Below are 17,799 nucleotides of genomic sequence, written 5' to 3'. Positions count from 1 at the left end.
CTGGAATTGTTACCATTGTGAAAGATGAACTTAAAGCCAATTTCGACAAACTAAACCAGAATTTTGCAACTGTATATGAAACAGTGGCCGAACTAAGACAGGACGTAGACCATTTCAACAGCAAAATTCGCACTCTCGAGCGTCGTCAAGAGCAGACGAGTTGCTGGATAAACATGCTGAGGAAAACAAGCACATACTCGCGTTAATGGATCGCCAGGCTAGAGAACATAAACAGATAATTGCCGAAGAGGTTTGATAGGCCGTGGAAAGATCGGCAACAGAATTAAGGACCCCATATATTGGCCCTGTAGAATCAACGCCTCCCGCCAGACATTCGAACATCAAGACACCGAAGTTCGACGGTACGTCCTAGGCAATTTTCCGACGTCAGTTCCTGGGTGGACACCAGTGGAGAAGATTACCCAGCTGCTGGCTGCGGTTCAGGGACAAGCGTCGGAGATCCTTCACAGCGTCCCAGACAAGGGGACAGCCACTAAGATAATGGAGGCCTTGGTAGGACGTTATGGTGACCATCAACTTGCAGCAGCATTTAGGACCCAACAGTCAGGCGAGTCCCTACAAGAATTTGCAATGGCGGTAGAACAACTGGCCCATAAGGCCCTCAAGGTGCCTACCTGCTAGCTTCGTCACTGGAGAGGCGGCCTACACTTTCGACAGCAGAGTTCGAGACCCCGAGATCAGACAACTACTCTTGGCTGAGCATCGCACCACCAACGACGCTCTTGCGGCAGCCCTCAGGATGAAGGCGACCAAGTTGACGGCAAACATCTCGGTACCGCACTGGATAAGGAGCGTAACGGCGGCCGATGTTGAGGGATGCCAACGAAGCCACCAGAGCGACAGAGATGAGGAGTGCCCACTTGCTGGTCCTGCAGCAGACTGGGACACTTAAGGAGGGACTGCGACCAATCTGGTCATAGGCAGGAGAGAGAGGTGGCTGGCATCAAGGGAAGCCAACAGAAGTCACCTGAGCGACAAAGACGACGGGCGCTCACCTGCTGGTCCTGGACATTTAAGGAAGGACTGCAACTGATCTGGCTACAGTCAGGAGAGAGAGGGAGCCGATACTAGAAGTGCACGTCGGCGCCATCATCACCATCTCCTCGGCTAATTCTGAAGCCAGTTAACAGAAGATGTGACGATGGGTTGATTGCTGAAGGATGGATAAGAGACCGTCCATGCAGAGTACTGGTGGGCACCGGGGCGACGCTCACTATCACCAGGCCAGAAGTCGTGCGTGACCTGCCTGGGAGGATGCCGCTCTGTCGACATGAGCTACGCACCGCTTCAGGCGAGAGTTTGCCCATCCAGAGAGAGGTCTTCCTGGATCTGACCTTGGGAAAGAGGAGACTGGGGATGTGAGTGTTCGTCGCCAACATCACTGAAGACGTCATCCTGGGACTCGACGCCATGCGGTTATTCGAAGCGACAGTGGAGTCCGGTGTCATATACTCTGTTTTGGTCAGGATGAAGTGTTCCTGATGGACGTCGAAGACCAACCCACGGCCAGCAGACTCACCTTGGAGGATCAAGTAGAAGAGTGAGATGGCACCCACGCAGTCCGAGCAATCACCGCCCAGCCAAGCACAGGATGGGATGACGCCATCATAAGGAGAGAGCAGGTGGAGGACCCAAACATTGAATCGTCTAGTGGCTTACCAAGGGACTGTCTGGGACGTACAGCCCTAAGGAGGGAGCAATGTGGCACCCATCTGGAACGTTCTGGTCGCGTCTGGTTGCACGCGCATCTAGCGAGAAGGAAGGCCCGGGGAAGCGGAACTCCAGCTTCGGTAGGCGCTGTAGCGTGGCACGGAGCGAGGGGAAAGAAAACTATGGGACGGCGCGGAGTGGAGAGAGCAGGGGGAACATCTAGAAGCGTATCCCTCTCGAAACTTCGAAAAGCCACGCGAATCGAAGATTCGAGATGTTAGGATTTAGTAATAAAAGCCCGAGCAGTCTTCGGAGCAGTGAGTTAGTCTTCAGTCAGCCTTCAAGTCTTGGAGTCCGATGTGCAAGGAACCGCATCTGGAAGGCTTGGATTCGATGTGCAAGGAACCGCATCTGGAAGGCTTGGGTTCGACGTGCAGGGAACCGCATCTGAAAGCCTTGGGTTCGAGGTGCAGGGAACCGCAACTGGAGGGCTTGGGTTCGACGTGCAGGGAACTGCATCTGGAAGGCTTGGGTTCGACGTGCAGTGAACTTGAGTGAGTGAGCTAGAAGATCTAGCCAAGGCGAACGAACTGTGAACTGAGAACTGACAGTTTTGTTCTGCACATAGTGCTTGTGAACATTAGTTGAACTCAGGAGTACATTGTTCTTCTCAATAATACCCGAGTATTGTCATTGTCGCTGTGTGGAGTGCAATAACGCCTATTGTGTTCGCTGTGTTGAGTGGAATACCCATTGTTGTAGGGTAAATCATTAAGAATAAAAGTCGCATTGGTATCGGGGCGTGGTGGAAAAGTATAAATAAAAGTTACATTACATTCAGTTTCTAGGGCAACAGTTGATGTGGTTTTTGGTACTCCTAGGCATAATCTTAAGGCTGAGTTTTGAAAAACAGATATTTTTTGTAGATGAGTTGCTGATGCTCCTCCCCATATTTTACACCCATAGGTAAATTTTCATCATACATAAGCATTATAAAACAGATGCATTGTCGTGATATCTGATCCCCATTCCTTATTAGCTGTGATCTTCAAGAGATTTAATCGTGGTAGACACTGTGAAGCAACATTAGTTAAATGTGTTTTCCATAAAAGTTTTTCATCAAAAATTATTCCTAGGATTTTAGGAGTTGGATTGTACTGAATTTCTTGATTACTTAAATAAATATAAGGTTTATAGTTTTTAAGGTATGTCTTCTTGTGAAGACAGTATACTCAGTTTTTGATTGTGAGAAACAAATACAGTAAAATCCCTCGTCTCCAGCACCCAAATAACTGGCAATACCAAAACAATGGCACTTTTGCCTAGGCCAAAAAAAAAAAATAGCCATTCATGTGAACGAGAAGAGTCTAACAAAGATGTGAGTGGTTTTCGTAGAGTGCACATGCCGCATATTGTGTTTACTCTTTAAACTGTTCACGCATGAAAACATAGACAAAAAAAAGCACGTTATGTTCCAGGAGTAGAGAGCAGCATCAGTAATCTGTCACTTGGACCTTCCAAAGAATGCGCAGAGACGATACCTTTCAATTTAACACTTGAACTCGCCCGTTTCGAAGGGGTGCTGGATGAATCTAAATACAAAAGTGTTAAATTCTCTGTTCCTACAGCGTGTAAAAATTTCATTCGAGTGATGGGTAGTATCATGGCTATTACCGCTAAGCACTCCTGTTGCATAATGGATTCCGCAAAACACAAGTGAAATATTCTCATGCTCAAATCATCGAGCAATACTTCATAGTCTTTATAGCTGTGATGTTGGTTACACTGCTCTTCACATGACATGACTCACATGACCACCATGTAATATTGTCATAAGGTTACGAAAACTTTTAGCATTTTTTACGCTATTATGTATTACTGTATTACAGTAATTATGAACTGATGAATGTATATTACCTAATTCAGTACTAAAAATAAACATTGTATGTATTTCAAAAATTTATTTTTAATTATCTATATGAAAATTACTAGATTTCAACATGGAAAAAAAATGTTTCTGCAGTACAATGTGTCTTTACATAACCTATAAACGTATTTTCCAATTATCCAGCAAAATCATTTATCTGGCACTGGCTTTGTCCGACAGTTGCCGGACACGAGGAATTCTACTGCAGTAAAAATAAAAACATTATAGATTTATATAAGGACATACAGGAATTTAAGAAAGGATATCAGGCAAGGGTAAACATGATAAGGATGAGAATGGTGACTTGCTTGCAGACTCTCATTCTATCCTGAACAGATGGAAAAACTATTTTGGACAACTACGAATACTAAATGTACAGTCTTATAAAAAAGTTTTGTGGTGCAGTTACTTTGTAAGTCCCAGAAAAGAGGCAGTGCGCATGTTCAGATATACAACGAAACAAAACTAATTTTATTACCTCAACTAGTCCTCTTGTGAACCAGGTCGTTCATCCTCTAATCATGCATACCCCCTCCTTTCTGGGACTTATAAAGTATCTGTGCAACAAAACTTTTCTCTAAGACTGTACATAGGTCAAATAGGAATGATCAGGATGATATTCAAATACAAACTGCTGAGCCATTTATACCCAAACTCACACATTCTGAAATCGAAACTGCGATAGAAACGCTGAAAAAGTACAAGTCTCCAGGTAACTATCAAATTCCAGCAGAATTTATACAAGAGGGTGGAAACGCATCATCTAGTGAAATATATAAGTTTGTACTTCTTATTTGGGAACAGGAAATTTTACCAGAACAATGGAACGAATCCATAATTGTAACTTACCTATCTTTAAAGAATTGGAGGGGAGGGGGGGGGTGAAGACTAAGTGTAGTAACTTTTGAGGAATATCACTTTTATTGACGTCATACAAAATTCTGTCCAACACTTTTTTGAGAAGAGCAAAAGAACTAGCTAGATATAGAAAAGACTTTGTGGGAGTACAAGAGGTTAGGTTAGATGGGAATGGCATATCACAAGTAGGCGATTACTTGTTGTATTATGGGGAAGGAAACATTAATCACCAATTAGGAACAGGATTCTTTGTACATAAAAGAATCAAATCAGCAGTAAAAAGGTCGAATTTATCAGTGACAGGTTATCGTATTTAGTACTTAAGGGTAGATGGTGTGATATCGTAGTTATAAATGCTCACACCTCTACAGAAGAGAAAGACGACCATATAAAGGATAGCTTCTATGAGGAATTGGAACATACTTTTGATCAGTTCCCTAGATATCACATGAAAGTTTTATTGGGGGATTTCAACACTAAAGTAGGAAGGGAGGGTATTTTTAAACCAACAATTGGAAAAGAGAGCCTACACATAAGCAGTAATGACAATGGAGTTAGGTTAGTCAACTTTGCCACATCAAAAAATGTAATTGCCAAGAGTACTACATTTCCCAATAAGGATATACATAAATATACTTGGATTTCTCCAGATGGAATGACACACAACCAACTAGATCACATCTTGATAGATAAACGGAGACATACTAGTAAAATAGATATTCGAATTTTCAGGGGGGCAGACTGTAATTCTGACCATTATTTGGTAATTGGAGAATTAAGGGAAAGACTATCAGTAGCCAAGCAAGTAGAGCAACGAGCTATTAGTAGATTCAATATTCTGAAATTAAAGGACGACGAAACTAAGCAACGTTATCAGGTTGAAATTTCAAATAGGTTTGCTGCTTTAGCAACTTCCGACGAAGCTGAGGAAGAGTTAGATGTTAATAGCGTGTGGGACAATATCCGAGATAATGTCAAAATTGCAGCTGAGCAGAGCATAGGCTATCATGAAACTAAGAAAAAGAAACCATGGTTTGATGAAGATTGTTCCATTGTAGTAGATAGAAGTAAACAGGCAAAATTGAAATTCTTACAGGATCCAATTGAGGAGAATAGAGATAATTATTTCAATGAAAGACGGGAAGCAATTCATACACTTAGGAATAAAAAGAGAGATTACGTGAAGGAAAAACTGAATTAGGTAGAAACGAATAGTAAGAATAAAAACATTGGGGATTTATATAAGGGTATAAAAGAATTTAACAACAGATATCAGCAAGGGTAATCATGATCAAGGATGAAGATGGTGACTTGCTTGCAGACTCTCATTCAGTCCTGAACAGATGGAAAAGCTATTTTGGGCAAGTACTAAATATACATAGGCCAAATAAAAATGATCAGCACGAAATTCAAATACAAACTGCTGAGCCATTTATACCTGAACCCACACTTTCAGAAGTCGAAATTGTGATAGAAAATCTGAAAAAGTACAACTCTCCAGGTATCGATCAAATTCCAGTAGAATTAATACAAGATGGTGGAAGAGCATTATCTATAACGAAATTTATAAACTTGTACTTGCAATTTGGTAAAAGGAAATTGTACCAGAACAATGGAAGGAGTCCATAATTGTACCTATTTTTAAGAAGGGGGAAAAGAATAACTGTGGTAACTTTCGAGGAATATCATTTTTGTTGACGACGTACAAAATTTTGTCCAACAATCTTTTGACAAGATTAATTCCGTACATAGATGAAATTATTGGAGATCATCAGTGAAGTTTTAGGCGTAATAGATAGACTACTGATCAGATTTCTTGTATTCGACAGATATTGGAGAAAAAATGGGAGTATACGAGTACAGTACATCAGTTATTCATAGATTTCAAAAAGGCATATGACTCAGCTAAGAGAGAGGTTTTATATGATATTCTTATTGAATTTGGTATTCCCAAAAAACTAGTTCGATTAATTAAAATGTGTCTTAGTGAAACTTACAGCAGAATCCGTATAGGCCAGTTTCTATCCAATGCTTTTCATTATTCACTGCGGGCTAAAGCAGGGAGATGCATTTTCACCTCTACTTTTTAACTTTGCTCTAGAATATGCCATTAGAAAAGTTCAGGATAACACAGAGGGTTTGGAATTGAACAGGTTACATCAGCTTCTTGTCTATGCGAATGACGTGAATATGTTAGCAGAAAATCCACAAACGATTAGGGAAAACACGGAAATTCTACTTGAAGCAAGTAAAGCGATAGGGTTGGAAGTAAATCCCGAAAAGACTAAGTATATGATTATGTCTTGTGACCAGAATATTGTACGAAATGAAAATATAAAAATTGGAGATTTATCCTTCGAAAAGATGGAAAAATTCAAATATCTTGGAGTGACAGTAACAAATATAAATGACACTCGGGAGGAAATTAAATACAGAATAAATATGGGAAATGCCTGTTATTATTCGGTTGAGAAGCTTTTGTCATCTATCTGCTGCCAAAAAATCTGAAAGTTAGAATTTATAAAACAGTTATATTACTGGTTGTTCTGTACGGTTGTGAAGCTTGGACTCTCACTTTGAGAGAGGAACAGAGATTAAGTGTATTTGAGAATAAGGTTCTTAGGAAAATATTTGGGGCTAAAAGGGATGAATTTACAGGAGAATGGAGAAAGTTACATAACGCAGAGCTGCATGCATTGTATTCTTCACCTGACATAATTAGGAACATTAAATCCAGACATTTGAGATGGGCAGGGCATGTAGTACGTATGGGTGAATCCAAAAATGCATATAGGTGTTAGTTGGGAGGCCAGCGGGGAAAAAACCTTTGGGGAGGCCGAGACATAGATGGGAAGATAATATTAAAATGGATTTGATGGAGGTGGGATATGATGGTAGAGACTGGATTAATCTTGCTCAGGATAGGGATCAATGGCGGGCTTATGTGAGGGTGGCAATGAACCTCCGGGTTCCTTAAAAGCCAATAAGTAAGTAAGTAAGTCTTTTGAGAAGATCAACTCCATATGTGGATGAAATTACTGGGGATCATCACTGTGGTTTCATCAGTTATAAAAGGATTTCAAGATAAGTTTAAGAGAAGAGTTTTAATGAATTTGGTATTTCCAAGAAATTAGTTTGATTAATTAAAATGTGTCTCAGTGAAATGTACAGTAGACTTGGACTGTTACATACTGAGAGAGGAACAGATTAAGAGCATTAGAGAATAAGGTGTTTAGAAAATAGTTGAGGTTAAAAGGGATGAAGTCACAGAAGATTGAGAAAGTTACACAATAGAAAATTACACGTACTGTATTCTTCAGCTAACATAGTTAGGAACATTAAATTCAGATGTTTGGGATGGGCATGGCATGTAACACATATGAGTGAATCCAGAAATGCATATCGTCATTGTTCCTGCAGTAACTGCTATGTGCAAAATATAAAATTTTTCAGTAGGAAGAAAAAACAGATTTATTCATTCTATGGCAGTGGTACATAGGAGATCATGAATTCTTACATTTTCGAAAGAAAGAAATATAATTACATATAGGAGATTTTATTATTTGCTGGTATCACTATTTAAGTTATTTAATAGAGCAAAAATCTGAAAATCGATAAATAGGCTATGTTACATAGGAGTTATTGCAGGAACAACGACAATATAGTGTTAACTGGTAGACGGAGGGAAAAATATCTTTGGGGAGGCCGAGATGTAGATGGGAGGATATTAAAATGGATTTGAGGGAGGTGGGATATGATGCTAGTGACAGGATTAATCTTGCTCAGGATAGGGACTGATGACAAGCTTGTGTGAGGACGGAAATGAACCTCTGAGTTCTTTAAAAGCTATTTAAATAAGTAATTTTAATAACCAATATAGATAAGCATGGAAACATAAATATAATGCAAAAAGTATGCATGTGCCAGTCGATTGGATAAAGGTAAAGCTCTACTACCCTAATGTGCATGCACAAATATATGATTTGAGATTGATTTGTGCTTGATCTGCAAATCTTCCTGGCCTCAGGAAATTGTTTGATGACAGTTTGATATGCTGCAAGAATGCGTGGCATTTAATCAGCAAGTAGAGTTTGAAGTTATCGCTGCACGAACAAAGTTGACGTGCGCATGCTCACAATGGTTGCAAACAGAAACTACTGCAGAAACAAACCTTCAACCAAACTGCCAGTTAGCTCTACTGACAAAATATATAGGCCTAACATACTTTTTTAAAATGTTTACTCATTTCACCTGCTGCAAGATAAATGAGAGTAAGTATTCAATAAATTAGTAATCACTGTACTTATGCTCCCTTATCACTGATCTGCATTCTGCCAGGATTTCAAAGCTGGAATGTGGACAGTACATCAACTTCTATCATTCTCTATCAATCTGTGTGAATGAAGTAAGTTTCAGGTATGAGTATGCCTACCTGGATGATCGAAGTTGAATAAGCCCTTTTCTGCTTTAGCTTTTTCTGCAGGTGTGAGCTCCCTGTAAAAACTATCTTGGCTTATACACACAACCTGCCTTTCTGTATGATCCATGTCTACTTGTCCCAGTTTCTCCATGATGCGTTTGCACACAGTGGACTGAAAAATAAAGATTTTATAAATAACACTGTAATATTTTAATACAGCCTGAAATAGAATGAATAGAACATATTAACTGTACAATGCAAGAAGAGTTGTGACAGTGTTTAAGTAATGACATTATTCTCATGTATCCTGGAAATATTTTAAATATTTAAATTTGATCATATTTAATAACTAGCCATACCCATGCGCTTTGCTGCATGACTTGTTATAAATAAATATCACTGACTTAAATCTGTTATATTTCCAAATACAGCTTTGTTATTATTAATGAATAGACCTAATTAGTTTATTATAAGTTATAAGTCATTTGCTTCTGAATTATTTTTAAAGTTGTGTTCAGAAGTATGAATGAAACTGTTATTACTATGCAATACACTCTGGAATTGTTCAATTAATTCTACTTTTAAGCTTGCTATTACGAACTAACAGTGTCTGAAACAGAATATATTTGTAAGAACAGAGGATTGTTCTCTCAACTGGAAGAAGCCTTTGTCACCAAATGGCACCATTTGGAAAAAGGTGTTGCACTGCCTTATATTATTTAAAATGTGTGTTGATAACGGATACACTACTATAAGTTTTTCAATGGTTGTGGGAGATCTTGACTCTCAGAAATAATGTTTCCAGCAAAACAACATAATCCGTTTGCTCCATTAGCTCATTTTTGCGTTTCATTTTATCTGTTTTACCTATTTGAATATCATTAAAATGAGCATAATCTATATTTAGAACTTAATGGAATGCTAACATACATATTAACTCTCGACTATGCTGTCCAGTTCTAGCAATACGCTCTCGTTGTTTGTTAATTCTCTGAGAATGTTCAGAGCTGTTTTCTCTTTTTCGACCCTGGTAAGTTCGAACTCTCTTATTGCCATGTCAATCAAAGCGTTTGATGCTAGTTTCTCTTGCTCAAACCACTGAAATGTTTGCATAATTATTTAAAAAAGGATTCTCCCGTTCTTTCTCACTCTTATTAAACCAACGAATTTTGTTTTGCCTTCAGGCAAAAGTGTTTCGGTATAACCGAAACATTTGTTTGGCATTTTCAAACAGCACAGGCCTGCCTGTCTAATGTTAATGTATAAAATCTTTTCTCAGAGAACACTAACCGAAATTATTTATGTCCAACTTATAACTTATTTATCCATTAAATGAACGAAACACAAATCGAATTCAAAACACCACATGCACTACTGCTCCCCTAACAGGCAGTTGAGCCTGAGTGCTGTCTGCCATGATTCTCGGCAGAGCAAGGTACAGTTACCCTTAAAAAGAATGAGACGATTCTTGGTTGTCGGAAGTTAAAGTTCTACAGCGCGGTTCACTCGATATCGACGTATAACGATAAGTACCATGACAAATAGAACAAGAATTTGTTACAGGACCACAAGGACAAGGACCAGAATAAGGATCACGAAGAAGACAGCCATTTAAGGCCACGATTTCACAACATAGCTCGGGTAACAAAATATCATTGCTTCTCTGTACCGAATGGCAAATGCCTGCTATCGGATCTACATTCTGGACTGCGGCTGTCACTGTCTTGTCTCGGTAGCTCATATAGTAGCGTGTCGGTTCCACCGTGTAACCGAAGCGTTTCGTGTTCGATCCCAGGTAGAACTCTTTTTTTTTATTCAGGTGTAATTAATTTGTTCAGAGTTCCTCGACTGTATAACTTGTCGAAAAATATGGAATAATTTATGCCCAATTTTTTGGTCTACAAGTGGGCTGAACCTCGTCAAAAAATAAATAAATCTTACTTGGAAGTTAAAAGTATTCTTCCTGAAACAAAAATCATAAAAAAAAAAAAAAACAAAAAAAAGACCCGTTAACTTAAAATCTTGTCCACATACCATCATACATTTCTCCAATCGAAATCCACTCGATTGGTAGCGAAGGCAAGATGGTCGACAGCTTGTGCTTCCCCCAATATTTCCATTTGCGCAGCCCTCCGGCTCCTAATACCGCGGTTCCTCAACCTGCTGATCACAGTCTATGAAGAACCGGGAAAGTTAGATGCTGCTCTTATTTCGTTAGCAGTCCGAAAGGGGTCCGTCGAACTGTCTCGAATAAGGGAGCATCCTCTTCCAATGAAGAAATCCGCGGACGCCCAGGAATAGGGCGATTTTCGACCTCCCCTGAATTTTGTAACGATGAACCCCTTCGCGGCTGTACTTCCAGGAACACTGACCAAATGGCCAGCAGATCTAGCCCCATATCCAGCCTCAACTAGAGCTATAACTCGATGTCTCATGTCACGTCGGTTCGCATTACGATGAGAAATGAGGGATGACGATAATACTTTAGTGTAGACAATGACTATTTAGCGTGATATAGAATTATTGAAATAAGGGGCATCTTGCACAGTAAGAGTTAATAAATCAACCGTAAATTAAATATTTAAATAACAGGATATAACTGAAGTCCAATTATTGTTGCGAAACTAATCAAATTAAATCTAATTACATTAAGTAAACAAATCCCAAGTTATGACACCACGTTGCTACAGCTAAATTCTAGGTTATTAACATAAGCATTGAATAGGTCAAACATCGAAAGTTCGAATCTTGCAGCGGAATGTAACTTCTGGCTTTTTATAATGTAAATCAGACTTCTAACTACAATCATTCATATTTCTTACATTATTTATTAATATTTATAGCCAACATTGAATTTGTGAAGAAAAGACTTTAGAAATCTCATATGGAATTTGTGATCTGTAGTGACATAAACATAGATTATCTCTCGGAACTTTTCCGTAAAAGTAAATTAAATTCACTCCTTGAAACTGGAAACTTTAGTCGTAGAGTCATTTTCCCGCCTACATACAAGCTGAAGTAGCATAGCCATTGATAAAAGTTTTGTACACAAAATTAGACTGAATTCCTATTCGACAGAACCTATAATCAATGGCTTGTCTGAACATGATAAACAAATCCTAAATGTTTCCAATGTCACTGAACAATTTCAAAATATTAATTTAAAAACTAAAAAAGGGTCGTAAATGCTGTATCTAATGACTATTTACATTTATGTCTACAAAATGAATCTTGGAACAACATATATGGTACTGGTACTACTGATATTAAGAGTAAATGTATTGTATTTTTCACTTTAATTTCAGAATCACTTTAGTGGATGTTCTCCACTCAATATTGTGAAAAAATCCAAAAGTAAAAACATGTAGATAACGCAGGGACTTCAAAATCTCATGTATTAAAAAGAAGAATCTATATGTATTGAGTTGCAATGTAATGATCCTCATGTTCTTAAATACAAGAAGTACGGTGTAATTTATCAAAAATTATGAAAGAGGGAAATACTCGTAGAATACATCTGAATAGAAAAGTACAACATTCAGATAATGCAATTAAAGCTATTCGGAATATTATTAAAATTAAACTTGTAGATATTCTAAGAAAGAAAATATTTTTTCATTAAAACCAGTGATTATAAACTAGAGGATCCCAAATCTACTGCAAATTATTTTAATGTCTTATAGTATATAGTACAGAAATATTATTGACAACTTAAACATTCAGGATATTGCAAAAGATACTGCAATTGGTTACTTAACAGATGCATTTAATAATTAGTATTAATATATGTAATTAGTCAATAACTGCAACAGTGCCTTTTCATTCAATCATAACACGAATAAAATTGAATGCACATTAAATTAAACACTATTGCAAACACGTAGATAAAATAGTTAAAATCAACTGAAGGGATGAGAATGAAATAATCCAAAGCCACACTTTTAACAAAAATTGTTTTGTGCGAGTGCATTTCTTACACATATGGGAAAGCTACTAATAAAATATTGTAATAACTATTCAACAAATGACATAGCCTAAGGACGCTAAACCTTTGTAAAAGTTTGTCTGTGTGGCTTAGGAATATTTTTTAATTTCATTTTAATTGTTAGTTTTTAATACATATGCATTTACATTGTATGTGTGTATGTATAAATGCATTCATTAGATTAACGTTTACAATATTATAAATTGTAATTTTGTATTGTCTGTGATCATTAACACTTAATCTGAGGACTTTGTAAAACTCTATTTCAACGTTATTTAGCTATTTCAAAGTTATTTAGACAAAAAAAAATCGTTGTGCAGACTAGGAATCGAACTCGCACTCTTCTACACTAGACACAGAAGTCTTAGCGTCTGAGCTATTGAAACGACACGAAAGCTTTCCTTTCTGTGCAGAGTGTCGATCTAGTCATGAAGGTCCATTGTCGATTTAACTACACGATTTATGTATATATTTATCTTTTATTTACGTAATATTATCATATTTTTTGCAGTTTTTGAAGTGAATTTCGGAACGATGCTAGTAACAAACCAAATAGCCTGAATTTAAGTAACTCAATATTCGTTATCTTGTGTATCAGTGCTCTGGTCTCCGATCATGCGCAGTGTCTTACATCTGAGACTTAGGAACATTCAATCGTCTCATCCTTTTCTAGGGAAACTGTACAATCGCGTGGTGTCATCTACAGAGCATTCGTTTACATAATACAGGTTGACTGGCACGAAACTAGCAACCTGCGGCAAACCATCTCCCAAACGTTCAACAGTCCATTTCAGTAAATCTGTTAAAGTGGCTGTGTTGACATTAGATTGCGTGTTAGTCTTCTGATTGTGTTAGTGAAGTGTATAGATTAGTTCGTTCACATAGCACCACAGAAATTTAAAATTTATATTAAAGCAAAGAATTTTCATGGTAGAGAGTTATCGGAAAGGAGTGATTGCGGAAAGGTAAAAACATGATTTGCAAGAAGAGTTTCTATGTTACTGTTCCACATGTCAAGACTATAGGCAACCTCTTTAAACATTTAGACAAATTTACAACAACATACCTTAGAAGCTTCAGAAAATTTATAAAATCCATAGAATTTGGCAAAATGTAACAGTAATTGAAATTAGAAATAATATAAACAATGATGATAACCTAAAGTAGAAGAAGTACAATTAGGCAACACTTGTATCTATAAGAATTTCAAGATCGCAATCAAAATTGTAAATATCTTGTTCTCATGTCATAAATTATATAACTAATTATTGTAATATTTTATGTAAAGCATGTAGTATTACTCCAATGTAATGGAGCGTGCTGATATACAAAAAAAAAAAAAAAAAAAAAAAAAAACTGGGTCAATATTGAATAAAAGCAGCAAAACATCACGTTGTGTACCCTACTTACTGAGGAAAACCTGGATGAAATATGAGAAAGATTGGGTCACACCTCATAAAAATATCTCAGTCATCTCACGCAAAAAATTGGTGTCTCTAAAACCACAGCCTATGAAGCCATTAAAATCCTTAAATCCCTAAAAGATATCAGAGATGTGTTGTAGCAGAAGGTCATCATTTCCAACACCTCTTATATTCCTGGTAAGTTCAGTAATAATAAAACTGCCGAGCGTATGCGAGACGGTTTGCCACGTGTTGCATGGCCTTCGTGCTGGTCGCACGTCACCCGGTTGATCTACATTATGTAGGCGAATGCTATATAGAACCTACAAAATGAGACACATTATTTAAAGTCCAACCTACATAAGGATATAAGATGAAACTTCGATATCCTCTCACACCACAACATACTTAAATCAATGAAAATAACCTCAGAATTATAACACACTAGGTACTCTAAAGACACGATGTGATCACTGACAAGGTTGTATACTTAATAGGTTAGAGTTCTGTATAGTGCACAACACTTCATATTGAATAATTAGCAAAACAACATCTTGAGCATGATTTGTGGTGTATAGGCCACTTCAAACTTCGAACTTCACCCCTCTGCTCACGAGATCTTATATACTCTGCTTGTTATGGCATAATTTTAGAGTAAAAACAATTAACAATAGGTATCTCAGTCATAATGTCATACAATACCAGATGGAACTATGAAGTAATTAGGCTATAAGTCCCAGTCGGAGCAAGTTATCTGGTCGAGGTTTTTTCCGGGGTTTTCCCTCAACCCAATTCGAGCAAATGCTGGGTAACTTTCGGTGCTGGACACTGACATTATCACCTTCATATCATTCAGACGCTAAATAACCTAGATGTTGATACAGCGTCGTAAAATAACCCAATAAAAAAAATAGGCTATATAATTGAAATACCACTATTTGGTACAGGGAGCATTCGTTTTTGGTGCAAAAATAATTCGTTTAACAAGTTTCTAAATTAGTCTTGCATACATTTCTTAACAAACCATTCCAAACCAATATGAATATAGGCACCGTGCATGGGTCTCAAAATCGTACTGGTGGCGCCACGTAGTGTCTCAATTCCTAAAACCACAGGCTCGCAGTCATTCACTAGTCATGTGTGATATAGAAATTACATGCAGCTTTCTGCCGATAAAAAGTTGTAATATTAGTAAGAATGGGTTCATTGATTCATAGTGTTCTGCCCAAGGGCAGGTCTTTCACTGCAAACCCAGCAATCTCCAGTCTTTAATTATTTAATAGACTTAGTGGAAAGTTCAGTACTGCTAGAGGAGTGTAAAATGCTACAAAGTTCCTGAAATATCAGTGTAGTTGTTTGGCATTTAAATCAGATTTCAGACCATTGAATGAGGGTGAACTGTCATATTACGAAAACATTGAAATACTTATATTTGATGTCATGACGTGTATAATATTTATGTGTGTTTAATGTCTCTATAAATTACGTATTTTAATGTGATTTAATTCTAAAAGTAGTCTTAATTACACTTCCCGAATAACGGGCGACTGCAAATTCTCTAAAACACAATACATATGAACGATATCAACATACTACTTCTGATTGAGGTTCTGGCTGATATGTACATCTGTTATCAGGCTGTACATCTCACTTGACGATATGTGTCAGAGGAAGAAAAATATTGTTTATATGCATATGAAGTCTGACTAGTGTAATATGTAGCCAGTCGGCGATATATGCAATGGAAGGGAAAAGGAACTGGTCACTCTACCCCATGATATTCTGGCCTAGTTGCCTCATAAGTGGTGCTTTGTTGGTATCACTTGTGAGGTTCAGACTTCTCTTTGGACAGTTGAATAAACAACAAGATCAACATACGGAAGCAGTTCAATTGATAGTTTGTGTAAAATGTTATACTGTATATTTTAATTCGCTGAATGCACCTTTCAACATGAATTCGAACACTGGCAACGCTGTAAGTAGTTTCGACTTCTTCAGCTGTTAATTTACCATCATGCAGATACGGTGGAGTAACAACAATGATCCCTCATCACCACCTTCTAATAAAGGCAATAATCCGCAATCAGTTGTTATGAATGTGTCACTCGATCCGCCTCGGTAGCATTTAGATTTGAAGGCCACCATCTGATCCACATTGGGTGGCTGTTCCACTTCTGAACAATTAATTGTCACTCTACATTTTTCAATATTGCAGGCATTGTTTCCTGAATACTTTCTCCGCTCGGCCAAAACCCAAAATTACAGTAACCATTGTGGATGTCAACAACATTAAAGTGGCGGTAAAAATACATCAGAATTATAATTGTACGATTAACTCCGAACATAACCTCATAGCAGAATACGACAATCCAGTTTTCATTTTAATTTGAAAATATGAGTAGACGATTTTCTTTACTAATCTTACTCTTAGACAGAATTTTTCGAAAGCTTTCGATGTGAAATCTACTAATAAAAATGGAAAAAAAGAATATGTATTGTCTACATCTTGGGGCGTTTCGACTATCTATGGTAGCTATTTTTGGGTTAAATGATAGAATTGGAAATATTTCTTATTATGATTCTACGGGTATGATTGTGTTTCAATTGGCAGCAATTTTAACAATATATTCATAAACCACAAATGTCACTCCCATTAAGTCTGGTAGTTCTCTCTCATTTTTTATTGTAGAATAATCTCGGAAACCTTGCATTTCATTAAACATATCATCTGTTCCTGAACTCTTGTCATAACATTTCTTATGTGACTTCAGTTCGGCATGTAATGGAATAGGCACTTGAGTAGACAATTCACACAATTCAATTGTGAAAGAAAAAACAAAATTACTAAGAATGGTTTCATTTACTTCTACCTGTATGGCTACTTAATTTTCATAAATAACACTTGTTGAGTATTCGCCTTCCATAAAACTTAAATTTTCATCTTTTCTTCTTCTTTTTGCGTCTCTTTCGTATCTTTGCGGAGCTAGTTGAGATGAGGCACTCTTTTTCTTGTAATCTTTCAGAAAAATACTGGGAACGGTATGCTAGTTTTGGGGGTGTCCTGATCTCGTTCCCAATAAAATGAATACCGCAAATTCTTGTTGCGGGTGTTGGTTTCCAAGGTGAACCATCAACACTTGAAATGAAGAATTAAATATCGATATGAATACATTTAAAAATAAGTATAATGTTATTTATTGTTGCTAATATTATACATAATATATATGTAAAGAACTCAATAATTATGTACTTTTTAAAATTTAAATTATAAATTCCTGTCGTTAACTTAATGGTTATTTATAAACATAATACTCTATACATTATATTTTTTATATCAGGCCTAGTATATAATAATACTATGATTACAAGCAGTGTAGCCTTATTTACTTTCGTCTGCGTACTGCTTGGATCCACAATTAGCCTCGTTGCGCTTCTGTCTTCTGTTTTGGGAATGAATAAAAACAATATAGTTTGGTGTGTTCCTATAAGCATTACTACACTCAAGAACACAGCAATTTGCGTTACCTTTCTGCTT

General features: G+C 37.3%; 1 protein-coding gene across 6 annotated transcripts in view; it reads right to left on the bottom strand.

Annotated features, from left to right (window-relative positions):
• Positions 1 to 17,799, bottom strand: part of Uck (Uridine-cytidine kinase) — a 329,786-nt gene that overhangs the window by 291,786 nt on the left and 20,201 nt on the right. For all 6 annotated transcript variants that reach the window (XR_011333491.1, XM_069833408.1, XM_069833409.1 and 3 more), the window contains exon 2: positions 8,889 to 9,048. Coding sequence is in view for 5 of the 6 variants with exons in the window: in XM_069833408.1 (XP_069689509.1) it covers positions 8,889 to 9,048 (160 nt within the window). In the remaining variant the exon portion in view is untranslated. The remainder of the gene's footprint in view (positions 1 to 8,888; positions 9,049 to 17,799) is intronic.

This window comes from Periplaneta americana, chromosome 8, assembly GCF_040183065.1.
Source record: "Periplaneta americana isolate PAMFEO1 chromosome 8, P.americana_PAMFEO1_priV1, whole genome shotgun sequence".
NCBI lineage: Eukaryota > Metazoa > Arthropoda > Insecta > Blattodea > Blattidae > Periplaneta > Periplaneta americana.
The sequence above is the reverse complement of the archived record's forward strand: the minus strand, read 5'-3'. Positions and strand labels throughout refer to the sequence as shown.